The 26,550-nt window shown below is 42.7% G+C and overlaps 1 protein-coding gene across 2 annotated transcripts in view; it reads right to left on the bottom strand.

The window, feature by feature from the left end:
- Positions 1-15,223, bottom strand: part of PDE9A (phosphodiesterase 9A) — a 71,733-nt gene extending 56,510 nt beyond the window's left edge. Inside the window, exon 1 of one of the 2 annotated variants that reach the window (XM_028727266.2) lies at positions 14,810-15,223. In XM_028727266.2, the coding sequence (XP_028583099.1) occupies positions 14,810-14,878 (69 nt within the window). In that variant the 5' untranslated portion in view covers positions 14,879-15,223. The remainder of the gene's footprint in view (positions 1-14,809) is intronic. The other variant, XM_028727267.2, reaches the window with a different exon arrangement.
- Between the last annotated feature and the right edge of the window lie 11,327 nt (positions 15,224-26,550).

Raw genomic sequence — 26,550 nt, 5'->3', positions numbered from 1 at the left:
TTATTTCATATAGGCTCACAAAAAAGCACCAGTGACAGACAAGGCAGTGTTTTTGTGATATAGATTAGCACCACCAGAGATATCAGGCCACTAACTCAGTCCTTTTGTTCCCAGAAGATTTGAAGCCTATGTGTAAAGTGAAGCCATGCTGAAAAGGGAAAATGCATGAAAAAGTTTGAAAGATCAGTCAATCCTGAGGCAGAAGTGTTTAGCCTGAGAAAAGGAGACGGATGGATCAGTCCAATGACCCATCTATTCCAACATATTGTTCTCATGGTAGCCAACCAGATGCCTGGGAGAAGCCGACAAGCAAGACCTGAGTAGAACAGAGATCTCCCCTCGTGTGATTCTCGGGAACTGGCAGTCAGAGGCTTAGTGGAGAAGATCGCCAATATAAAACTAGTTAAGCTTCTGAGGTAAAAAAATTTGAGGGTTGTATGTGCTGCCAAGAAACAGCAGTGCTGCTATAGCTGCTATGAAAAGGGAAGTACCTATAGCCTTGAAGGGGGTTTAGCAGTGCTATTTTTCTAGGGGGGGAAAGTGCCATGAACACATCCTTGTTTCTCTTATAACGGCAATGGCACTTACATGACAGGTGCCAGAACTCACCTGAGAGGTGCCGGAACTGAGTTCTGGTAAGTTCCCCCTGAAAAAAAGCCCTGGGTTCAACATTATAATACTTCTGTACTGGATCAGGCCTCAAAAGTGTGTGGGGTGTGTGGGTGGTGAGGAAGGTGAGTCACTGAGAAGTTCAGGAGAGAACATTATAATTAAAAATCAGTCTTTCTGAAGCTATCTACAGACATTTGCTCTGGAGCTTTTGTGACAGTCCTGTCCCCATTTTAGGCAGAATTTGCTATCCAGAGGCACTAAGCAGAGAAGGCTTAAAAATATAAAAACATTTCCCTTCCTGTCTCCTCATGCCTCTCAGAATGTCTTACCATTCTCTGTAATTTCTTCTCTCATTCTTCTTTCACCCTCAATTTGTAACTTATTCCCCCTTCCCCCTAAACAAACCATTCCTCCTCCCAGGTCCTTTTACATTCTTTTCCTTCTCCCATAATAGCTTTCGCCTCTTATCCCCTTTTCTATTCCAAGTTTAATTATTATCAATATCATATTATAATTTAATATTAAACTTTTATCTCATGTTCCAATTTCCTTCAACACCTCCTCTCACCCTTCCCCCTCAGAGGAGAAACACTGGATAAACTTGTTAGGAAGCTAAACGAGAACAATAGCAGTGACATCTTGTGCCTGCCTGAACACATTCCTTTCATTCCCATTTAAACATTTCTGATGTATAAATAAATAAATAAATAAATAAATAAATAAATAAATAAATAAATAAATAAATAAATGCTCACACGGGCTTCATTTTTAAAAATCAATTTATTCAGGACAGCCCATCTCTCAGGGGCGCATCTTTCTCAACAGAAGGTTTTTAAAAAGCAAAACCCCATTTTGAACAAATGGGCTGTTCTGGTTGTTACAGAGGCAGGTTTTTGATATTTCCTATCTAGCTACAGTCATAGAAATAAAGAAATGTTTTATTTTTCTTTAAATAACTCAAATACAAATCTTCCTGCAATCATAGCAGAAGGAAACATCCCAGCAGACAGTGGTCTGAGGGACTGACAGAGCAAATGAATAGACAGACCGAATGTTACCAATCTGCTAATGGCTGATGGATGCAATAAATTGGGATCTGATGTTATTGCTGTTGAACTTAGAATGAACTTCTGAAATGTGCTGGGCCACTGAGCCTTGAAATCAATTACCATTGAACAGAATTAATGCAATATAAGTGGGATATGGTAATATAATTGGGAACAAATGAAAGTCAGATAGTTATCCTGGTTAATTAAGACCAAAACTGGAGGACATAATAAACTTAGCATCTGTTTTTCTTTCCCCAAGCATTCAGAGGCGAGAGCTAAGCCAAATCAAGGCATGTAATAAATATATGTGATGCTACAGTGCAGTTTAATGAAAGTTCATTTGCCTTATCCTACCCTGGGGTTTTGCAAATGGCCCAGGTAAGCAGCATGATTCATAAAGCAATTGATAAGCACCTCAGGATATGAACTGCAGAATTATTATTATTATTTTTAAATAATAGCAATCTGCTGTAAAGGGGCTGTTATATTCCCAAAAAGGAAGCACCCACCTGGAAAGGTTGCTGTGCTACTTTCAGTACATAGCTGACCCCAAAGAAAAATAAAGCCTTGCAACTTCTTTTCAAAATCAGCATCTACACTGCAGACTGGTCTAGGAAGTGTGAACCACAATCAGAGGTGGACTTGGGTAATTTTTCATAATATGGCGCCCTAAGCACATGAAGTTATCAAGTGACCATTGGGAGGGACACACAACTGGCCCCACCCCCTGCGTCATTCAGCTGGGCTCTGCCCAATCCCCTAGTGTCTGCAATTAAGTGTGGGATCTAATGAGCTGCCCCTACAAGCATAAGTGCTCCATACAACCAGGACCCATTAGCACAGTCATTCTTGTCAGATGTCTACAACTCAGTGCATTGGGGCAGGACTAATCCAGATGGACAACACTGGAAGCTGGGCAGGTGACACGGTTCTTCTCCCTGTTCAGTGTAGACCCACTTTATATGTATAGGTCCCAATGCACCGTATTTTTCGCACTATAGGATGCACCCGACCATAGGACGCACCTTGTTTTAGAGGGGGAGAACAAGGGGGAAAAAATTCTCCCCCTCTCTGCTCAGCGCCCCTTCAGCGAAGCGGCAGGAGAAACGGAGCCCCTTCCATTTCTCCTCCCGCTTCGCTGAAGGGGTACTGTGCAGCTCTCCCTCTCTGCTGAAGCCAGGAGAGTCTTGCTCTCCCGGCTTCAGCAAAAGGAACCCGAAGCCTTTGGAGCGCAGCGCGAGGTCCCGCTGTGCTCCAAAGGCTGCAGGTGGCTATCCCTTAAGCCTGGAGAGCGAGAGCAACGCGTAGCCTCCAAAGCGCGGAGGGAGCGCTCCCTCTTCACGTTGCTATCGCTGAAGCCAAGGAGCCTGCATTCGCTCCATAGGATGCGCACACATTTCCCCTTAATTTTTGGAGGGGAAAAGTGCGTCCTATAGAGTGAAAATTACGGTAGTTAAAAAGTTGTTCCTTGACCCTTTCAGAAGGGAATCTCAGAAATCCATCCCACTCCACAGCTTCCTCATGTTTCCTACTTAGAAACAGGATACACAGAACAGCTTTGTCATGCAAACAGAAGAGAGACTGGCATGTCCTTTTGCATTCTGGGTTCACACGCAAGTAAGAAACTCTTGCATCTCTGCATCTTACAGCTGCAGACGTGTGGGGGCACTTGTATCTGCAGTCTGTGTGTGTTCTTGAAGAAATGCTGCCTACATTCCCCTTTTGCATTCGCCTTTCCCATGGCATTTTTGCAATCTGCCAATTACTCACATAAGGATTTTTTAAATTATCATTTATACACTCATTGCCTCTTTAAGCTTGCAAATAGGCTGGAAATGGGAAGAGAGCGTGCTGCACATCTCCAGGCAACTTAAGAGCATTTTACTAGTTTGGAGAGACAATACATTTCAGTTTTTACTGGTTAAGATTACTCATGGGTCCAGCCTTGGAAACATTGCCTCCATTTTCACTGAGCTACATATGCCCTAAATTGTCTTTGCATTCCTTATGTGGTCCCTGATTGTTTAGGATCACTCTAGTCATAAAACTCTAATTAAATGTCACCAAACCCCAAACCTGTTTTGCAGATGGAAAACTGATATTTCCATTTCAAACACTCCAAAACAGATAATGAAAACTTGTGCTGATTTTGACTGAGATAATACATAATTCTGATCAGAAGTCTAATTCTGAACTTCAACTGAGCCTAGGTCAGGATTTGGACCTGTAGCTTCTGTCTGCCCAATTTTAATTTTTAGAAATAGGAACCACTTCTATATTGATAATATATTTTCTGTTTTTCTATCTTTTCTAGAAGAGGGTTTATCTAATTCAAGATATCCAGACTGGAAACTATTGAACAGTATGGCTCTAATAGGTGCTTGACAAGATGAGATGAGCATCATTATCATCACATCCTGCTTCCAAACATTTTTGAGGCATCTGCAGCTACTTGTAGTTGTGATGTTGAGCTACAACAAGTGTTGACCTGAACTACTTCAGCAATTCTATCACTAGCCAACATGCTACAGCGTAGATAAGTTGGCCCAAAACTGTGTTGAAAAATAATTATTTTGAACTAACATTTTGTCCTTTGCTCATCACCCCCAGCTACCTCCAGCTGCATCCAATATTTACCATAGCCTTTTGAAATAGCCATGCTGCTATCGCTTGTTATTCCTTGAAAACATCAAATACCTAAAGCGTCACATTGTTTAATTCAGTTTTAATCACACCAAAAATATGCCTTTGAAGCAGGGCTGGCTCAATGCACCGGAGGCAAACCACAAAATGACACACGCACCCTGCCGCCCACCAGGGAAGAATCTACATCAGAAACAGAGGGAAGATCTACATCAGAAACAGAGGCAGAGTGAAGATCAACACTGCGGATCAAATCAACCTTACTTGATGGCTGAACTGGGAATCAAAGGCTGTAGCAAGGGGAAAGGGGTCTTCTTTTAATCACGATAGGTGGGTGCAGAACCCCAGAGGCCAGCCCTCACCATCTCCTCCCTAGGGATGGGAGGAGACTAATGGCACCTCCTATTTGCTGAGAGGATGCTGTGGAGATGGGATGGGGGGAGGCTGCTGAAGAGGCAGCAGATCTGGCCTCCTAGGAATGCATGGTGGCAGCAGGCAATACTTTCCTTGGAGGCCGGATCTGCAGCCCCTGGGGATTCGGCCACCTGAGGCAGTCACCTCACCTTGCCTCATTGGCAGGCCAGCCCTGCTTTGAAAGAATGCTGCTAGCCTTTTAGAGCCTAGTTAAACTCAGTTTATATTTTTTATAGTCAAGTGGTATTTATGAAATAAATAAATTTATGAAAGTATTTATATACTGCTGTATCATAAAAAAAGGGACGCGGGTGGTGCTGTGGGTTAAACCACTGTGCCACTTGGGCTTGCCTATTGGAAGGTCAGCAGTTCAAATCCCCGCGACGGGATGAGCTCCCGCTGTTCAGACCCAGCTTCTGCCCACCTAGCAGTTCGAAAGCATGAAGTGCAAGTAGATAAATAGATACCACTCCGGTGGGAAGGTAAGTGGCATTTCTCTGTGCTTCTCTGGCTTTGCCAGAAGCGGCTTAGTCATGCTGGCCACATGACCCGGAAAAACCGTTTGCGTAAGCAAACGCTGGCTCCCTCGGCCTTTAAAGCGAGATGAGTGGCGCAACCTCGGAGTCATTCGTGACTGGACTTAACTGTCAGGGGTACCTTTACCTTTACCTTTATATCATAAAAAATACCAAAGTGGTTTATAAGAAGAATAGTAAAGGTAAAGGTACCCCTGCCCGTATGGGCCAGTCTTGCCAGACTCTAGGGTTGTGCGCTCATCTCACTCTATAGGCCGGGAGCCAGCGCTGTCCGCAGACACTTCCGGGTCACGTGGCCAGTGTGACAAGCTGCATCTGGCGAGCCAGCGCAGCACACGGAACACCGTTTACCTTCCCGCTGGTAAGCGGTCCCTATTTATCTACTTGCACCCGGGGGTGCTTTCGAACTGCTAGGTTGGCAGGCGCTGGGACTGAACGACGGGAGCGCACCCCGCCGCGGGGATTCGAACCGCCGACCATGCGATCGGAAGTCCTAGGCACTGAGGTTTTACCCACAGCGCCACCCGTGTCCCTATAAGAAGAAAAGGCATATACAATAAAAAAAAAACACATCAAAATTTAAAAACAGAGGCCACCAACTAACTAACTGTTTCGGAAATATGTTTTCCTAATTGATGGCATAAGCATAAGAATAGTTTTCAGCAGGCTCTTAAAGGTTAAAACAAGGCGCCTGTTGAATGGTACCATAGACCCTTTTGCTCTCCCTCTTTGGATAATCACTTAATGAATGCATGTCTGCATTCCTAATTCCACTCCTGGTATTTATGTTCTGTTTTGACAAGTGGCTATTGAGGACTATTTAGCACACTATTCCCCTGCCTTCCCACCAGTCTTGCCTTCTTACTGGTATTTGTAATGTACCTATTTTTCCCTTCTAATGGCAGAAGGAAGGCAACCCCTCTGCTTATTTGCTTCTAGAGGTTACTGCTTTTTTTTCTTTTTTAACATCTTATCATGCAGGCTTTCTTCTCTGCCATCTAACCCATACTCCCCTATTTTGGGGGCAGAGGGGGAATATTTTTCTCATGTTTTGCACCCCATATTGATAGGAGGTATATACAATTTGTCTGGTCAACTCTCAAAGATGTATCACTGAAGAGTCAGTCAATACACCCAGTTACATTCTCATCTTCCAATGTTGGTTCCCAAAAATCTACTTCTTAAATACCTATCCAGTTACATTCTCATCTTCCAATGTTGGTTCCCAAAAATCTACTTCTTAAATACCTATCCAGAGTTCCCAACACCCCCATTTATTGTTTTTTAAATGAAGGCTAGCAGTGGGGCCAATAAGCAGGGCCTTCTGATGGAAAAGGGGAACACCCCTACTCCTATTAGAATGCCACATTCCCTTTGTAGATACCGTATGTAATTTAACAACACCATTTTAATTGGTCCGTGAGTAATGCCAACAGTGCTCTCTATATTGGACAAACAGGCCAAACCCTACGCCAAAGGATAAATGGACATAAATCTGATATCAGGAATCACAAGACAAAGAAACCAGTAGGAGAAGCTATTTTTTAGCCATCTCACCCCTTGCTTTTTCCTGTAAGACCAATTGCAGTCATTAACAGTCATCAACAGGTTTACCACACCTATCAGCCAATCACCCATTCCCACCACCCTTCTGAGTAATACCCCTCCCCACCCTCTCACTATATTATAAGGGTCTGGTGACTTCTGTTTCAGTCTATCTGAAGAAGTGTGCATGCACACAAAAGCTCATACCAATAACTAGCTTAGTTGGTCTCTAAGGTGCTACTGGAAGGAATTATTTTATTTTATTTATTTTATTTTGTTTCCTCTAATTGGATCCATGCATTCATAGGGGTTTTATATATGGTATTACTCATCTGTAGCCCTCTCACACGCTCCTATGCCCATGTCTTTTGTAATGTATGAAGTGCTGTGATTTGCAGTTTGCAGTGAAATCCTTTCAAATATATGGGACAATGGCACAAGGAGGACTTTGCCTCCCTGTGGGGTCAAGTCGAAGGATAGCTTAGAATTCATTTAATGAGCTCCCACCAGCAACCACATTCTTTGGGAGATGAAAGTTCAAGTTATTTTAATTATATCTTTATGCAGGGAGAAAAATAATCTCCAGCATTACCTCTAACTGAACCCTGACTAAATGAGATAGAATCTGCCTCTCCTGACTTCCCAAATTCTGCTCCCCCCCCCCAAGCATCATACAGATAGAATTTCACCACTGATAAATGAAACGGATAACATCTAGACAGCAAGTTCTTGTATTAGAATTTCAGGCAGCTGTCTATCTTCCAAGTCCTTCAATAATATAAGTGCTCTTCAGAGAGTAGTCTTGGGATAAAGCCAGATGCTTGTGTGTGTTTTCACTCCAAATTATTATTATTTTCTTTTGTGGGGTGGGCAGACAATTTAGAAAGTGTTGCATGAAGGGTTTTCAAAGTATATGACATTTTGTACCTGGTAGGAGGCATAGAATCAAGATTTTGGAATAAGCCGGCAGTAAGTTGTTTTAATGCTCCAGAGTCATTCTTTTTAATTGAATTCTGATACCTCTCTCTGCTCATGATAAGGAGCTGATAGTCACAGAGAAATCACTATAGATACAAAGACCAAACATTAGAGAGGGATTGGCTTTTTGGAAGTCTTGTACATATTAGTCGAAAATAACGATTAAGAAATTTATATGCATCAACATATATTATACATGCTTAGAATGAAGGATGATCCAAGGGCAAAGTCAAGTTGGTTCAAAGCAGCACTTCTGCCCTCATAGACCTGGTTATGGCTTTCAATGGCCAGATAAAATCAAGCTAACCATTCCAGATGTTTATTTTTTTTAAAAAAAAATTGCACTTAGGGGACACTATCACAGTCCTGCTACAGTGGTACCTCGGGTTAAGTACTTAATTCGTTCCGGACTATTTCTGGGTTAGTGGAGTCTGTAACCTGAAGCGTATGTAACCCGAGGTACCACTGTATCATGTTTGTGGGATGCTTAAAATGTATTGATGAGGGCAACTAGGGCCAAATCACATGACCAGCATGCTAATAATTGGCTGCTGAAGTTCGTTTCCAGATCCAAAGATGCTTGAGGCAAATGGGCCATCTGAATTGTTTCTCATGAGCAGAACCTACAATTTTGCATCTTCTCATCCTGCTTTGGAAGGTTTAAATGAGCATGCAAAATTGCTGCATCTCTCTGTGTAAGATCAGAATCTGCCAGGTACAGGTACCGTACTAATTCAGAGAAAGGCGTGAAAGCATCTCCAGTCCCCAGTGGACACAGATACCATGTTGCCTCTGCAGCCCAGTGAAACAGGAAGAAGCACTGTTGGAAAGGGACCAAGGAGCCAGCAGCCCTGACCATACAATCAGGCACCTGCCATCTGATCTACCTCACCAAATGCCCAGGGCCTCACAGTTCTTTTCTGAGATGCCAGAGGGACCTCAACAAACCACAGAGCACCAAATAAGTTTTTGCTCCTTTTGACCAGGGCATAGACTGTTTAAGGACTCCTTCCTTACCAAGGAGGGCTGGAGCTTAATTCAGATACCATGGTCTGTACCAACATACAGGAAATCAGTTCAGTTCTGGCACTTGTTGGAGCAAGTTGTCTACTTTGATCCACGGTTCAGCAAATTCTTTATCCTGATAACCTAGATACTCCTCTTAGCTGTCCTTCACCAGATTTCCTGCTACCACCCAGTTGTTGGTTTCTGCTACCTGCTGCTGTCTGCTTATCTTTGCAGTTCCAGCCTACCCTCAGCGGACTTCATTTGGATTCTGTAGGCCTCAAGCAGTCAAGCCAAGACACAAACAGCTGAGACAACCCATTATAATGACCGTTGGTGAAACTGAAGCAGGAAAGAGAAAGTTGATACTGGTGGGATATAGTAATGCTGTCAAACACCCTTAGGATCTTCCCAGATTGTTTCTTCCCTTCATCTGAGAAATGTGCTATTTGTGGAGAATCCAGACGATATCCCCTAACAGTGAGAAATTGCATTTCCCCTTCAGTCATCCTGCCGAGTTGTTTGGGGAAAATGAAATCTCCCTGCTTACTGCAGATATTGTAATTAATAGGGTTTGTTATTATTAATCAAAATACTTCTGCCCTCTCTTTTGGGCCAAAGGCCCCCAAAGTGACTCATAAGACACCAGAAGAATAAAGGAAACCATCATTTAAAAACACACACAAACAGCAAAGCAGCAATCACACACTATAGCACTGCAGGAGTAGTGGTTGTGCTTAAACCAAACCAAAAGTAAAACAAAAATGCTGTTGATGATATGCTAGCATGTCAACAAAGAACAGGCCAACTGGTCTTCCTGGAAAAAGTGAAAAGTCTGTCCCTACATCTCCACCAACTGAAACTATGATGGTGATGGGTTGAGGAGAGGGGGGCTTCTTCTGATGACCACAGTGAGTAGGCAGAATCATGTGGGGGAGCGGGGAAGGAGGTGGTTTCCATTTCCTGGGTACCACAGCCACTTACAGCTTTCAAGGTAATTTCCAGCACGTCTTGTGCTTGGAAATAGACTGGAAGCCCGTGAAAATCAGAGTCTCATGTTTTGTAGGATGGGCCCTGCTAAAACTCTAGGTGTATTTTGCATCACCTGAAGTCTCCAACACCTTTTAAGAATGTGGATCACCATGGTTGTGCGAGTGTCCTGTGCTTGGAACCTGTGACATCATAACACCTTATTTGGTATAAACTTGAGAAGTATGAATATGCACTGCATCACTGCCAGGGTTGCTAAAAGTCATTCTTCACCTATTCTCTGCAATTTTAAAAGGCAAGGCATTATTATTAGTATACCTGAAGGAGTGTCTCCACCCCCATCGTTCTGCTCGGATGCTGAGGTCCAGCGCCGAGGGCCTTCTGGCCGTTCCCTCACTGCGAGAAGCAAAGTTACAGGGAAGCAGGCAGAGGGCCTTCTCAGTAGTGGCACCCGCCCTGTGGAATGCCCTCCCACCAGATGTCAAAGAGATAAACAACTACCTGACATTTAGAAGATATCTGAAGGCAGCCCTGTTCAGGGAAGTTTTTAATGTGTGACATTTTAATGTATTTTTAATCTTTGTTGGAAGCAGCCCAGAGTGGCTGGGGAAACCCAGCCAGATGGACGGGGTACAAATAATAAATTATTATTATTAAATTATTATTATTATTATTATTATTATTATTATTATTATTATTCACTTTTTGTTATTTTTCCATGATCCCTTGCCACTAGCACCCTTGCTATTCCCCCTACTCTAGACCCAGCAGCAAGGCTTTCTCCTGAGAGCAAAGCTGCCCCCAACCCTTTCTATTACATGGCAAGGGTTCTACAAAACTATAGAAAAGCGCTAGTCTGATGAACAATGCTATCTCTGGAAAGCCCACCCGCCCCCAGTGGCATAGCTGTAGACCATGGGTAGGCAAACTAAGGCCCAGGGGCTGGATCTGGCCCAATCGCCTTCTAAATCTGGCCCACAGACAGTCCGGGAATCAGAGTGTTTTTACATGAGTAGAACGTGCCCTTTGATTTAAAATGCATCTCTGGGTTATTTGTGGGACATAGGAATTTGTTCATTTCCCCGAAAAAAATCTAGTCCGGCCCCCCACAAGGTCTGAGGGATAGTGGACCGGCCTCCTGCTGAAAAAGTTTGCTGACTCCTGCTGTAGACTATATTAAGGCAGAATAGGAGAGAAGATGCTTATCCTAAAATTAGTCCTCATGGCTAATTAGATATTCAGAGGAAAGAAGCGAATGGTCCATCTGCAATTCCCATAATGACTTGGAGTATACAGCTAAAAAAATAAGACACTTTGGCTTTTTCAAATCGTTGCTTCTTGTAAAGAATTTGGGGTCCCTCTGGCATCTCAGGTAAGGCAGACCATGGACTGTAATTTTGCCCCAGTTAGCTTGCAAATTCAGCTCCTTTGTTAACTTTGACACATTGCTAATGCCACAACTAAATCAATATTTGAAGTTATGATAGAAGTTTATTGTTGTGCGTGTGCGTGCGCACACACATGCGCGTGCATGAATATGCATACAAGTCACCTTGAGAGTATTAAAGGACATGAAAAGCAGACCTTATTTTCAGAAAGAAACTCAGTATAATTTTAATACTGTACACTTTCCTCTGCTCTAAATTACTTAAATCACTTGAATGCTTGGATCTGTGTATTTACATTGTGTATTTACATTGTGCATTTACATTGTGTATTTACATTGTGAACTGCTGGCACAAGAACTGGCGCTGGATCTCTAAACTCCTCTGTAACTTTGCATTCACATCTGTAGTAGAGCACACAGAAACTGTAGAAACAAGTGAGAATCATAGAATCATAGAATCATAGAATCATAGAATCATAGAGTTGGAAGAGACCACAGGGGCCATCGAGTCCAACCCCCTGCCAAGCAGGAAACACCATCAGAGCACTCCTGACATATGGTTGTCAAGCCTCTGCTTAAAGACCTCCAAAGAAGGAGACTCCACCACACTCCTTGGCAGCAAATTCCACTGTCGAACAGCTCTTACTGTCAGGAAGTTCTTCCTAATGTTTAGGTGGAATCTTCTTTCTTGTAGTTTGGATCCATTGCTCCGTGTCCGCTTCTCTGGAGCAGCAGAAAACAGCCTTTCTCCCTCCTCTATGTGACATCCTTTTATATATTTGTACATGGCTATCATATCACCCCGTAACCTCCTCTTCTCCAGGCTAAACATGCCCAGCTCCCTTAGCCGTTCCTCATAAGGCATCGTTTCCAGGCCTTTGACCATTTTGGTTGCCCTCCTCTGGACACGTTCGAGTTTGTCAGTGTCCTTCTTGAACTGTGGTGCCCAGAACTGGACACAGTACTCCAGGTGAGGTCTGACCAGAGCAGAATACAGTGGCACTATTACTTCCCTTGATCTAGATGCTATACTCCTATTGATGAGGCCCAGAATTGCATTGGCTTTTTTAGCTGCCGCGTCACATTGTTGGCTCATGTCAAGTTTGTGGTCAACCAAGACTCCTAGATCCTTTTCACATGTACTGCTCTCAAGCCAGGTGTCACCCATCTTGTATTTGTGCCTCTCATTTTTTTTGCCCAAGTGCAATACTTTACATTTCTCCCTGTTAAAATTCATCTTGTTTGTTTTGGCCCAGTTCTCTAATCTGTCAAGGTCGTTTTGAAGTGTGATCCTGTCCTCTGGGGTGTTAGTCACCCCTCCCAGTTTGGTGTCATCTGCAAATTTGATCAGGATGCCCTTGAGTCCATCATCCAAGTCGTTGATAAAGATGTTGAATAAGACCGGGCCCAAGACAGAACCCTGTGGCACCCCACTAGTCACTCTTCTCCAGGATGAAGAGGAACCATTGATGAGCACCCTTTGGGTTCGGTCAGTCAGCCAGTTACAAATCCACTGAGTGGTAGCATAGTCAAGACCGCATTTTACCAGCTTCTTTACAAGAATATCATGGGGCACCTTGTCAAATGCCTTGCTGAAATCAAGGTAGACTACATCCACTGTGTTCCCTTCATCTACCAGGCTTGTAATTCTGTCAAAAAACGAGATCAGGTTAGTCTGACATGACTTATTTTTCAGAAATCCATGCTGACTATTGGTGATCACAGCATTCCTTTCTAGGTGCTCACAGACTGTTTGCTTAATGATCTGCTCCAGAATCTTCCCTGGTATTGATGTCAGACTGACTGGGCGGTAATTATTTGGGTCCTCTCTTTTCCCCTTTTTGAAAATAGGGACAACATTTGCCCTCCTCCAGTCTGCGGGGACTTCGCCTGTTCTCCAGGAATTCTCAAAGATGACTGCCAGTGGTTCTGAAATCACATCTGCCAGTTCTTTTAATACTCTTGGATGCAGTTCATCTGGCCCTGGAGACTTGAATACATCTAGACTAGCCAAGTATTCTTGTACTATCTCCTTAGTTATTCTGGGTTGTGTTTCCTCTGCTGAATCATTTGCTCCAAATTCTTCAGGTCGGGCATTGTTTTCTTTATCGGAGAAGACTGAGGCAAAGAAAGCATTGAGGAGTTCAGCCCTTTCTGTGTCCCCTGTTTGCATTTCACCATCTTCTCCTCTGAGTGACCCCACGGTTTCTTTGTTCTTCCTTTTGCTACGAACATACCCATAAAAGCCTTTTTTGTTGCTTTTAACCTCTCTAGCAAGCCTGAGTTCATTTTGTGCTTTAGCTTTTCTGACTTTGTGTCTACACGTGCTGGCTATTTGTTTGAATTCCTCTTTGGTGGTTTCCCCCCTTTTCCATTTTTTGTACACATCCTTTTTTAATCTTAACTCAGTTAAAAGTTCTTTAGATAGCCACCCTGGCTTCTTTAGGCACCTTCCATGTTTCCGTCTCATTGGTATTGCCTGAAGTTGTGCTTTTACTATCTCCCTCTTAACAAACTCCCAGCCATCTTGAACTCCCTTTCCTTTTAGTATTACTGTCCATGGGATCTCACCCAGCACTTCCCTAAGCTTTATGAAGTCGGCTTTCTTAAAGTCGAGAAATTGAGTCCTAGTATGCTTGGCTGCTCCTTTCCGCTGTATAGTAAACTTCAGAAGAGCATGATCACTCGCGCCTAATGATCCTTCCACTTCTACCCCACTAACCAGGTCATCAACATTGGTTAGGACCAGATCTAAAATGGCTGTTCCTCTTGTTGCTTCTCCCACTTTCTGGACAATGAAGTTGTCTGCAAGGGCAGTGAGGAATCTGTTTGACCTTATGCTCTTGGCTGAGTTTGACATCCAACAAATATCCGGGTAATTGAAGTCCCCCATTACTACTATCTCCCTTCCTTTTGCATGCTTGGCCATCTGTTCCAGGAAGGCATCATCTATGTCCTCCGTTTGGCTTGGGGATCTATAGTAAACTCCCACAATGAGGTCACTGTTATTCTTCTCTCCCTTAATTTTCACCCAAATGCTCTCACTTTGGCTTTGAGGTTCTAAATCTTGGATCTCTTCACAGGTATACACATCCCTGACATATAACGCCACTCCTCCTCCTTTCTTGTCTGGTCTGTTTCTTTGAAATAGATTGTATCCCTCCATTATTACATTCCAATCGTGGGATTTATCCCACCAGGTTTCAGTGATTCCTATTATGTCATATTTAGTTTGCTGTACCAGGAGCTCAAGCTCATCTTGTTTATTTCCCATGCTTTGCGCATTAGTGTACAGACATTGAAGTCCATTAATCATTCCCCAGTCCATTAATCATTCCCCAGAATACACACAGGCACCCCAAATCTCTGCTATCCTGAAACCGGAAGGCTGCTCTCAGAGTTCTCCTGCCATTTACCATTGTCATTTGCAAAATGAAAGATTGTGAAGAAATGGACTCATTCATATTTCAAGGCTGTTTCACAAAAGAGAGGCGACAGATTTTCAGCTGAATGAGGATGCAATCAAAGCTCACAGCATAGAAAAGGAAAGCAGCAGCAGCAGCAGCAGCAGCAGCAGCAGCAGCTGAACAGTGATTCCAGTTTAATGCAAATGTGATCCTAGCGACAAAGAAACAATGAGTGAAAAGTACCTTCTGAATTCTTCCACCGATATCCAAATACACATACTTGGGCCGGTATGTAGATGAGCTGGATCCCATCTTTTTGAAGGCTTGCTACCGTCAAGACTTTTCCTGTAGTTCTGCTAGGTTAACTCTACGGCAGGAACCAGGTCCAACCAAGCCAAGCAGAGCCACTACTGCCGGATGCATTCGTGTCTTTGCTTTACTCCATTCCAGTGTCTCCACCTACAGCAGTCCCTCCTCTTAACATGCATGCATTTCCTTGTGCCTCTCTGCCACCTCCTTTCCGTTTTGTTCATTCCTGTGACTCCAGCAGCAGCCATGGACGGGAGAGAGCCAAGCCCCAGATCCCGTCTCCAAGTGCCCTCTTGATTCCCATAGCAACTCTCTTTGGCTGCAGAAGCCTCTGGGCAATCAGTGTGTGTGATGCTGTACTGCAAAGTAGGCTTTGATTAGCTGCTTTTGACACAGAAGACAAAGCACCACTTAGGATGGGGGGAAATTAGCTTCATTTATCCCACAGTTAGCGTCAGTAATTTCCATGCTGAAATCTCAACATCCATCCTTTTAGCAAACCTGTCTAAACATTATTTTTGAATGTACGACTAGCTCCCAGCTGCATTAGTTGTTGAAATCATAAGTACACAATGTAGCAGGAGCTGGCATTACACTTCCTCCAATTAAAACAGATTCTTGTATGCATACTTCTGCTAAAATAGTTCCGTGTCCTAAAATAATTCTGCCTACTGGGAGGAAAGGGGGCCCTGGGAATTAATGATACAGTGATATCTAAGTGTATTATCTTTAATTTCAAGGTTGGAACAAACAGGATAGAATACTCTGTCTCCCCTTCCATTCCAAATTAATTCCAAATGCCATCTGCTGAATGTCACTAATGATCTAGATTACAGTGACTGTGGGCTGCAAGATGCTCAGCTGTAGGGCAAACTGTAGGCTGGTTTTCTTGGCTTCTACATGAACAAAACAACACACCCTAGTCAGGCAAGCTTGCAACAAGGACTTGGGGAATCAGTACATTTATTGACTTGAAGATCTCAAAGTCTAATTGATGAGCCCTATATGCCATACGTCCGGAATAGGGCTGCCATACACCTGGAATTTCCCAGACATAGCCGGTAGTCAGCCCTCATAAACAGCATCCAGGAGGAAATCGCTGGAATGTTTAGGAAAATCTGGACGTATGGCAGCCCCGTCGGTAGTGTAGATTTTGATGAATTTCATTAAAAATTGCTGGAAAACTCAATTCTTCTTTTTGAGATTTCACAAAAAATGCTCAACAGCTCAACAACTTTGGCAAAAAAACCCCCAACCACTACCACTCAACAACTTATTTGTCCAGATGTTCACTTTTTGAAATATAGCAACCCTACTATATAGTTGACAATCCCTATAAAGCAGCAGCCTCCAACTAGGCAGCCTCTAGATCTTTGCGGCTGTAACTTGTATGGTTCCTAGCCAGCACAGCCATGCTGGCTGTGGCTGATAGGAGTTGTGCAAAACAACTGGAAAACAAGGTTGTAGGAAGCAGTGGCGTAGCGTGGGTTGTCAGCACCCGGGGCAAGGCAAGTAATTTGCGCCCCCTAACCCGTGGATTTGCGCCCCCTAACCCGTGGATTTGCGCCCCCTAACCTATGGATTTGCCCTAACCCCAGATGTTGCGCCTGGTGCGGCCGGCCCCCCCTGCACCCCCCACGCTACGCCACTGGTAGGAAGGCTCCTATTAAACATCTGTTTGATGTTTAAAATATTGATTTCTTAATTTTGGGTTCAAAACATAGGATCTTATACATGGGGGTGTCTTATACACATAAAAATACAGTAATTGGAAGAGACAGCAGGCTGAAGAAATTAATCCTGAGCCTTCAGAGTAGGTAGCTGCTGCACTGAGGGCCTGATCCTGTTAGCCATAAGGGTTGTTTGTCAGAACCATTCATTACTAACAACAACAAACAACCCTGTAACATTCTTCACCCTTGGATTTGTGAACATGAAGTAAATCTTGAGTAGGGAGTGACAACATCTGGAGAAAGATATGCAATGATTTAATGAGGACTATTTTCTCATCTCCCTGTCCCCTTAAATCATTATGTAAAGCATAGCTGATACTTCAGGGAGGCAAAAATTTAATGGCATTCACAGGGCCGGATTTAGGTTTGATGAGGCCCTAAGCTGCTGAAGGTAATGGGGCTCTTTATATGTCCAGCTGTCCTTTGTCAACAACAAATTGTCGGGTTTTTGTGTTGAATATATGCTATATGGTGATTTATGGACCTAATAGGTATCTAAAGCCATTTGCACATAACAAAATATATATTTTATCAAAGTAATTGATATAGAAATGAGCAAACCAGTGATTTTAGGGAGCAGGTTGGCAGGTGGGGCCCATTACTTACATCATAGGAGCCTACAACACAAAACACTGTTGCTGTATGTAGGTTTTATTTTATTTCTATTTTATATTTAGGAAATGTACATCCAGTTGTTGTTTTTCTTTTAAAAAAATTGGGGCCCCAAGAGAGTGGGGTCTTAAGCTATAGCTTGTTTCACTTATACATAAATCCAGCACTGGGCATTCATGATTCATAACCATTGGCAAAGTTGTTGTTTCCGTTATACTTATCTATTCTCTCCCCCTGCCCTGTCCCAGGTTCAGAGCAGCAGCACATTTAATAAGACTGCAGAGGACACTCTATCGGGTAGGTGTGAAGTGAAGAAGGAGCAGTTTTAAGATCAATGGCCAGCTGAGAGGGCATTTTGGAGATCAGGGCTGAGTTGGAGGGAGGAGGTGCGTGACTTCTGGAGTCAGAATTTATATTTTACCAAATAGCTTGGCTTACTTCTGAGCCAGTTCAATTCAGACCAGGGCAGCTCACCTATCTCTACCCCTCACACACACATACCCCAGCCACAAACAATCTTCCTATCAGATTCTTTTCCCTGCAAACAAACGTTTGTCTGTGGCCCTCATCTTGTTATTTCTTACTTGAGCACTTGTCTCCCTGTATTCTTTTCACTGAACAGCCACATGTCAGCTGGGACATTCATTAAAGTGCTGTTTCCACACCTCTTTTCTAGATTCGGATTTGCTGCATGTTTGCACCTTAAAGCACAATGTCTCAGGAGTGTTTCAAGTCAAGTCAACTGGAGTCTTTGGCAGAAAACATGAAGTGGAAGGCTTGTTGTTATTTTTAAGTCTGTACTGGAGCTGCAGCTTCCAGGAATGAGCCAAACACGCAAAGTATCTGAAATACAAGCATGCATGCCTCTTTCAGAAAGATGAAGGGCTCAGCATCCTTTGAGCACATGATTCCAGGAAGCTCAGATGCGTCATCGCATACAGCCACCTTCTGGCTAAAGTACACACTAAATTATAAAAAATAAATCAAACCTATTTTCTCCCTGCTGAAATGGTGCCTTTGTCTGTCATCTAGCTTCCTCTGTCGCTTACAGTTCTCCATTCCCAATTTCCTTTTTTCATTATACTTCATGCTCCTGTCTTTCTCTTCTCAATCTCTCCTCAAGGTGCTGTCTTACTGCCACTTTGGCTTTTCCTTATTTAAACCCTAAAGAATTGTTTGGCTTCATTTCCTTTGCTCTTGTAGTTTAAATTAAACTCTCTCAGACTAGAGTCAAACAGCTTTTGTCTGAGACAAAAACAAGGCTACAACACACCTTTTCTTGCTTTTTCCATTTAAACAAGTCAAGCCAAGTGTTTAGTTACAGAAATTTATGCACATCATCTTAGGGCACAGCTGCACTCAGGGTTCAGATGGTGTTGATGTTGGTTTTCAGTCTTCATGAAATGTAAATACATTCTAATTTGAAAGGACAAAGCTGCTTTTTATCAGCTCAAATTTATTTCTGTAGACAATTTCTTAAAACATAATCCCTAGCTGGTCAATAACATCATCTGGTGGCGATCGTGACTTCCAAAATCCGACTTCTGCCCTTCAACTTTGCTGGTTGTGCTATTATTATTTTATTTGGGAATAATAAGGTAATAGTCTCTCATCTTGTATAGTATACCTTTACAGAATTTGCTCATCATTCCCCCAATTGATTCTGGTGGGACTCTGGTTGCCTTTTATGGAGAATCCAGATAGTATTGTTGCCAAATTGTTACATCCGAATCTTTTTAAGTAGCTGGTTCACACAACACTGTAAGTCAAACTATGGCTTAGCAACATCACACAAATGTGTGATGTTTTACTGCTGCATTAAGGTAGAATCTACACACATATTAAAAATGCTGTGAAAATGCTTCTTTAGAAAACGTTTTGAAAAATACACTGAATTTTGCATAGCTCACCATCGCCATCTAGTGTCACATTTGTATATTGCACTTTACAACACTTTTAAAACGTTTTATTTGCAGCTGTACAAGATTTGGCTTAGGGTGCTTCCAAACTGAGAGTTGTGGTTAAGCTGCATATTTATTTATTTTTAAATGTAAATCTCTGCTGGGATTCTCTCACCAAAGAGTACTTAACCCAAACCTGCATCTTGACATCCAGGAATTCTCCTTTTATACACCTATTTCCCTTTACAACTAGCATGAAGAGTTTTGTAAGTAAACCATTTTATGACCTACCGAACATGGAATCTATGTTCTATGGAAGTGGAATAGATTGGAAATAGCCTTTAAAAGGTGACATTCTGGGACTCACTGGAAGGGCACATTCTGAAGGTTTTATAGTCCATATTTCCACACTCTTCTTTGCTGCAAGTTTTGCACTGTTAAATCTCTGCCGGGTTCTCTCACCAGGGGGTACTTGCCCCAAACTTGGGTCTTGGCTTCCAGGATTCCAACAGAGAGGTAGTGCTGGATGTTATAGGCAGTGTATAGGCAATGGGAAGAGACACCGTATATTAAGAGAATGGGGTGTGTGGAGGAACTGCCTGCACCACCCTAAATCCTGTGCTGCTGATGGTAGAGATTTCCTTATTACTAATCTTTGCAAGCCCTTTATTGTTTGTCTGGGAGCCCTTTATTATTTGGCTGAAGAGCCAAAGAGTACTTTAATTAAATGGCTACATGGTGCTCTTTCTGCAACACAAATCAGACATGTTTGAAGAGAAAGACATCCTGACCAGCTCTGGGAACACGGTCAGGATTTTGGCACACTAGCCTTGTGTTTCTGGGAAATCCCAGCTATAAAGATTGTCTGGACTCATTTTATAAAAGCAGTGGAAGACTTAACAGACAATTGGAACTTTCTACAGGCTGCTGGCAAGGAACATTCTAAATTGAAGGGGGGCTGCTGGATTGCTCTGAGATGACAGCCAAGAATGGAGAAACTCAAGTTCCTCCATTAACCAAAGGTTGATTGACCCTGTCTGGCAGGAAATTTGGAACTGATGGCGACACTTTGTGCCTCAAAAAGGGGAGAACAGTTTTCTTTTCAGAGAAAATTGTGCATTTTCTTCCGTGCTCCAGGAAAAACGAGGCAATTTCGTATCAAAATGTAAGGTAACATTTCAGAATCACAGCTATTTTGTTCTAAGCAGTTGCCAAGTGCAATGACAATAAGGTTCTGTCATTTCTTTTTAGAAAAAATAAAATTACTGGAAACTTAAAGGAAGAAATAAACCATTTCACAATAAAGCAGACAGCAGCTGTCCAATGTTGATGCTTCATTGACACACAGTATTAACCTGTGGAAAGTACTACTACAGTACTTTGGAAAACTATGGTGCTGTTAGCAGGTGAGCTCATTGCCCACAACTAGGAAAGTAAGTGTCAGTAGCTTAAACAATTTGAAGCTCTGGATAGTTGACTCACTTCTATGGGACTTGTCCCGGTCCATGACTAGCAGAAGGAGAATAAAGTATGCCCTCTTTGCATAATTCATATTGTTCATTGATTTCAGTTCTTCTTGGTGCAGAATCAGGATTACTTATGAGCAGAGGAACATGTTGTATATATTGCAACTTATTCAGCACCCTCCTGACATTTCTAGGTCAAACATCCATCCCCTTCATTGTCACCCAGTAAGGTAGAGCAGGGGCAGGGAATTGCACAGCCAAACGATGCCAGTGCGCAAGGCATGTTGCACTTACGGAGAGGAAAGGCAATGTGGTGCTTCCACTTTCGCCAAAGTACACACAGCCTTTCTGCAGATGAGATACTCACTCATTTCTTCAGTGACTAGTCAAATAGAAGTGAACCAAAAGTTGTAGGGGACAAATAAGGCATAGTGGGATGAGCACCCATTGTTTTTTTTTTCTGTACCCCTACACCCCTCAAGCTCATGTCCTTCCACCCATCCCAGTATACCTGAAGGAGCGTCTCCATCCCCATCGTTCAGGCCGGACACTGAGATCCGGCACTGAGGGCCTTCCGGCGGTTCCCTCCCTGCGAGAAGTGAGGTTACAGGAAACCAGGCATAGGGCCTTTTCAGTGGTGGTGCCTGCCCTGTGGAATGCCCTCCCTTCAGATGTCAAGGAAATAAATAACGTTCTGACTTTTAGAAGACATCTGAAGGCAGCCCTGTTTAGGGAAGTTTTTAATGTCTGATGTTTTATCACTTTTTTATTAATATCATTAATTCTGTTGGGAGCAGCCAGAGTGGCTGGGGAAACCCAGCAAGATGGGTGGGGTATAAATAATAATTTATTATTATTATTATTATTATTATTATTATTATTATTATTATTACTACACAGTTCTAGTAGAGACCCTCTCCTGCCCTTGCCTAATTTCAGAGTTTGCAAAACATGGACACTGCAGGTTACAAGGATATACGTGCCTCTATTTCATACATCTTAAAAAATGTAGATGATTACATCATCTGGGGAGAGGAAACTTTTTTGGCCTAAGGGCCACATTCCTTTGTGGGGAACCTTCTGGGGGCCACATGCCAGTGAAGGGCAGGGGGAGAGGTGAAAGTATACAGAAGACTATTCCAGCCACACACCCAGCCATCCCTTCATCCAGGCGAGTGAGAAGCACCTTTTCCGTTCAAGGACACATAGCAGCCAGATAGAACTACCTGAGGACAAAGCTTGGCCCGGGGAGAGTCGCAAAGACCAGGCAGAGAGACCTGAAAGGCCCCATTTGGCCCTGGGCTTGAACTTCCCCAGTCTAGCTGTAAAAGGTGTTCCCTGCTAACTTTTCAAAAGTGACTAAAGAACAGATGAGAATTCTAATACCACATTCAGAAAGAGGCTGCCAGCTTATTTGCCACTGTCCCAGATCCTTAAAAGGAGAATTGCCTGAATACAATTTATGATCATAGGCTTTCTGTGAAAAAAACACCAAACCCATTTACCTTACAAGTATGCAGCTGGACTCTATCAACCAAAGCATAACCTATTAAGAATAGCATTTGCAGTATGCAAGCAGACAGCACTGGATTGGTAATGGAAATAAGCACCATGCAGTTCTGGGGTGAGATGTCACTTTAGTCTATTAAAACCACCATCCTCAAGGTCTTGAGTTGATCCTGGAGTTATTACCAATTGCCTGAAAAATGTAGTTTTTCCAAGACTAAGAACAGGAGGAATTGTTCAAGGTGCAGCAAACTGCCTGTGAAATATATCAGCAAATGGATCTGGGGAGTGAGGGGAGAAATATCAGTTTGGAAAGGAGTTTCTGAATTCCTTTCTGAGACCTGAAGCATCATTCATCCATTTTAAGGGGAAATCACCACAAATATGAGCTGCATTTACCCCATCGCCCCAAATGTTGTTAAGTGTTAAAAAGGATATACACGCAGACACCACACCTCTCTCTGTTATTGGGATGATCTCATGTTAGACCACATGGAACTGCCAGTCATCTTCGGTTTGCCTTGACATCTGTATGTGAAAAGTATGGGACGGGGAGGACAACCAGTTCTTCACCCCTAATTTGATCATACCTTTGGGCTCTCATCAATGAGGATGTTTAATGACAAGGGATATAACTGTTGCAGAAGAACAGTTGTTCACTGGTGTCTGAAGAACAAGCTTTAGACATGGTTGCATTGTATAGGTAATTTTCAATGCTGTGCAAGATTTATAATTCACTCATGAGCTCACTGAAAAGGTTACAGAGGATGTTAGCTGTAAACATGACAAGCATTACTTCAAACCACTTTATTCTATAGAGGCATTTATCATGAGAAAGCTATCCAATGTGTATGCTATTAAGCTGAGCAGAAATTTGGCAGGTTGAATGGCTGGCTTGACATTTTATGCTTTTTATGCTGCAAGTGATTGAAATAAGTGGGACTTCGTTGACTCTGCACTCGAGGCCAATTAAAGGGTCTTCACACATTAGGACTAATATAAAAACAGGCTTAGTTTAAAGCATTTACAATTATCCCAGTATGACTAATTATGAGTGAGAGAGGCAGCACCATTCAAAATTGAACCATCACAAAGAGATGAATATTCAAATGAGAGTTAGCTTGTATGGATAAATTCAAAGAGCAGGAATCAGATTGTTCCCTAGAGATATTAAAGAATAATATTGGGGGCAAATTAGATAGATTTACAAAAGGAAAAGAAAAGCAGTGATTGGTACCACAAGAACATATTTTCAGCTTGTCGGTTGTCACTTACCATCCACTGTTTCCCTTTGTGCTGGACAATAAGTTTGAAAGTAAAGCTTGAGAGGTAGGCAATGCCAACCTCCTTCAAGGCAGCTGTATAAGGGCAAAAATCACATCGTTGGGCAAGTGTGGCTGGACTGATGGCTTGAAATATGTTGATGCTGGATCCTTTATATTTTAAGTCCCTGATGTTACGGAGTGCTTTAAATATGGCATCTTTATAAAGCTCGAAGCAGATGATGATATCACACGGGGCTTCACCACATCTGCTTTGGCCTCCAGGGACTCTATGTGTCCTCTCCACATCTGCTATTGACAGGGGGGGGTATTTATATTCAAGGTAAGTATCCAATCCACCATGAATTGGGCCATCTCTCCCCCGCTTTCTGATTTTCTGGTAGGCCTCCGATTCAAATGTTTTTTTACATCTGTTTCTGATTGTTCCTCAAACTTCAGGGCAAGATCTCCCATGGCCTTGTGCAATAACTGTATTTCAGATTGATTAGTGCTGGCAAGATTCAGTGCTTCGTTTGCAGTTTGAGAATGCCTTTCAGTTGATTAGAAAGGCCATCAAATTTCTGTGCAAGTGATGCCAAAGCAGTGGTCCAGTCACACTTTAGGGCTTGGAGAATTCTTTCTATGTAGGCATCTGAGTTGGCCTCCATAGCTGCAGCCGCTTTCAGAGCCATCTTTCCCATTGGGTTTACTGGCATTTTGCACCAGGGTGCTGGCCTCTCAGGGGCGCCCCAGTGAGTGGGGGAGCTGTGCAGCTTTGCCAGCGGCCTCCCCTTTCCCTCCTGCACGCCTGCCAGCTGTGCCCCGTCAACTATATAGCTGGTGGATGTGCAGCTTCCTTCCCAAGCCTCCGCGGGAGGAGAGCGATCCCTGAAGAGGCTTGGGAAAAGGTCGACAACTCTGGGAAACGGGGTGGGGTGGGGGGCGCTGGAGGGATCTTTGCACCACGGCGTCGGATATGCTTAAAACGGCCCTGGCCGCTTTCTTGCCTTTTTGCAAGAGACTGTTGCCTTCAGTGTCTGAGGCCTCAGATATTGAGCCTTCAATTTGCTCTTTTACCGTAAATCAAAATGTGCAAACGTACTTCTAGGTCCTTTAAATCCTTGAAGCATTACCGTTCCTGGTGTGTAAAATTTTTGCTAGTTCCAAAGCCTGTGGTTGTCCCTCAATGCGATTTTCACCACGTTGTGTTCAGAGACATAAGATTATGCCGACATTTACGTAGCTTTGCAGCTAGCCATGCCCCCCTCCCCCCGGAGCACAAAAACAGTGTGCTGGTTGGGGGGCAGGGAGGAGAGGAAGGAGGGTTTCTTTTGTAATTCCTTCACTTTTCTGCCATTTTCCTACTCAAAATCATTCTCATCCCCACTGTGACACTGGGTAGAATATATAGGGTGCACCTATATTTTCCTTTGCAGGGAGAAAAGGCCGTTCAGGAAGGGAAATTTAGAATAAACAGCGGGAGGGGGAGAGAATTGAGCAGCCCTATCACATATCATTTCTCCACTCAAGCTGGCAGCCTTTCATGGATGCTACTCAGCAAAAGAAAAATAATAATTGGGAGACTGCTCATGTAACTTCTATATAACATCTGATTTGGTCACAAATTTAGGCAAAAAATTCTATACAGTACATGCTTACTATTTAATGAATTCAATGGGACTAATCAGAAGTGAGTAGATTGTGTAGTTTGTCAGGTATGGCAAGGTAACGAAGATGCACACAGCATGAAAACAAATATTTAAAGGTGACCTTTTAACTCCAGTAAATGTTCTTACTGCAAGACCTGCATTTGGAAGGGTTTGTTGTGGAAGCAAAGTTCCTGAGCAGAACCAATACCAGCAGGGGCTGCATTTAAAAGCTGCTCTGAGGCTGTTTCTTTGCAGCTATGTATCTACTGCTCAACCACAGGCATCTTATGACATCTTATGATGTCAGATGTGAGGGAGGGCCTCCACCAGGCCAAATTTGGCTTACATGTCTGAGATTTCCCATGGCTATGCTTACTCAAGTTGTACACATAACTACGAAAACCATGGCTATTTTAAAGTAGAAATTTGCCACAGTGAGCAGGGAAATGAGGATACAGAATGTAGGACTTTAGATACATCCACTAATTCTGTCTGACTTAACTGATAATGGGATTTATATCTTCATGTAAGCCTCTGCCTTGCGGTTCAAGTTTGGTGTACACTGTATTAAGTAAGAAAACAATTCTTGGAAAATAGGTAAGTTTATGAACTTTAATAAAAACTAAACATAGTCCTGATGGTCCAAAAGGGGAAAAAACTGGATTTTGAACTTTAATAAATACATCAGTAGCAGTATACATATTGAAAAATACTAAAACAATTGAACAGCATGTAATATGAGTCCCTTTTTAAATAAAATAGTTCTATTATACATCTTTGCAGACCAGAGACAGACTTCGAATTCTCTGGAATTTAAAAGGATGAACGGGGGGAAAGTACTACAACAAACAGGTAACACTTGTGCTTTTTTGGGATAAAATATACGTGTTTTTCTTTTCTTCCTTTCTTAATTTATCTAAATTATCTTTAAATATGCAATTTGTATACAAATTGAGACTTTCACGCTGTAGAAAATATTGCGACTATTCCAATTGTCATAATGAAAATACTCAGCAGAATGTTTTGGTCCCAATTGTTAAGTGACTAAGGCCTCAAGCAACATTATTTTCTGCATATACAAAATGAAGGGGGAAATCCTGGCTTGTACAGTTAAGAGCGAGCACTCTGGAATGGTTGATCCAAAGCAATCTTAACTCTCCAAACCAATCATTGGCCACCAAATTTGACCAGCAATTTTAGAGGAGACCAAAGATGCTACACTGCTTGTGCTTCTTATGATAACACCCTCAACAATTTTTTTTTAAAAGCCTTATATGACAAGGCCTGCCATAACTGGATTGGCTAGTGACCCTTCTTTTTAATCAGCGTTACCCAGAAGTCTAGATGGTACTGCTTATTAAATAAATAATAATAGGAAAGGGTACTGTTCTCCAGTTACTGACTCCATGAGATTAGGTTCAGAAGCAGGGGACTGGACAATCGCAGAGTAACCACCATATATACCCGGCACTTCAGGTTCCAACCCATTAGATACAGAATAACATCGTTTCGAAACTGTACAGTGTGAAAAGTTAGTTGATTATGC

This window comes from Podarcis muralis, chromosome 4, assembly GCF_964188315.1.
Source record: "Podarcis muralis chromosome 4, rPodMur119.hap1.1, whole genome shotgun sequence".
Lineage (NCBI taxonomy): Eukaryota > Metazoa > Chordata > Lepidosauria > Squamata > Lacertidae > Podarcis > Podarcis muralis.
The sequence above is the reverse complement of the archived record's forward strand: the minus strand, read 5'-3'. Positions and strand labels throughout refer to the sequence as shown.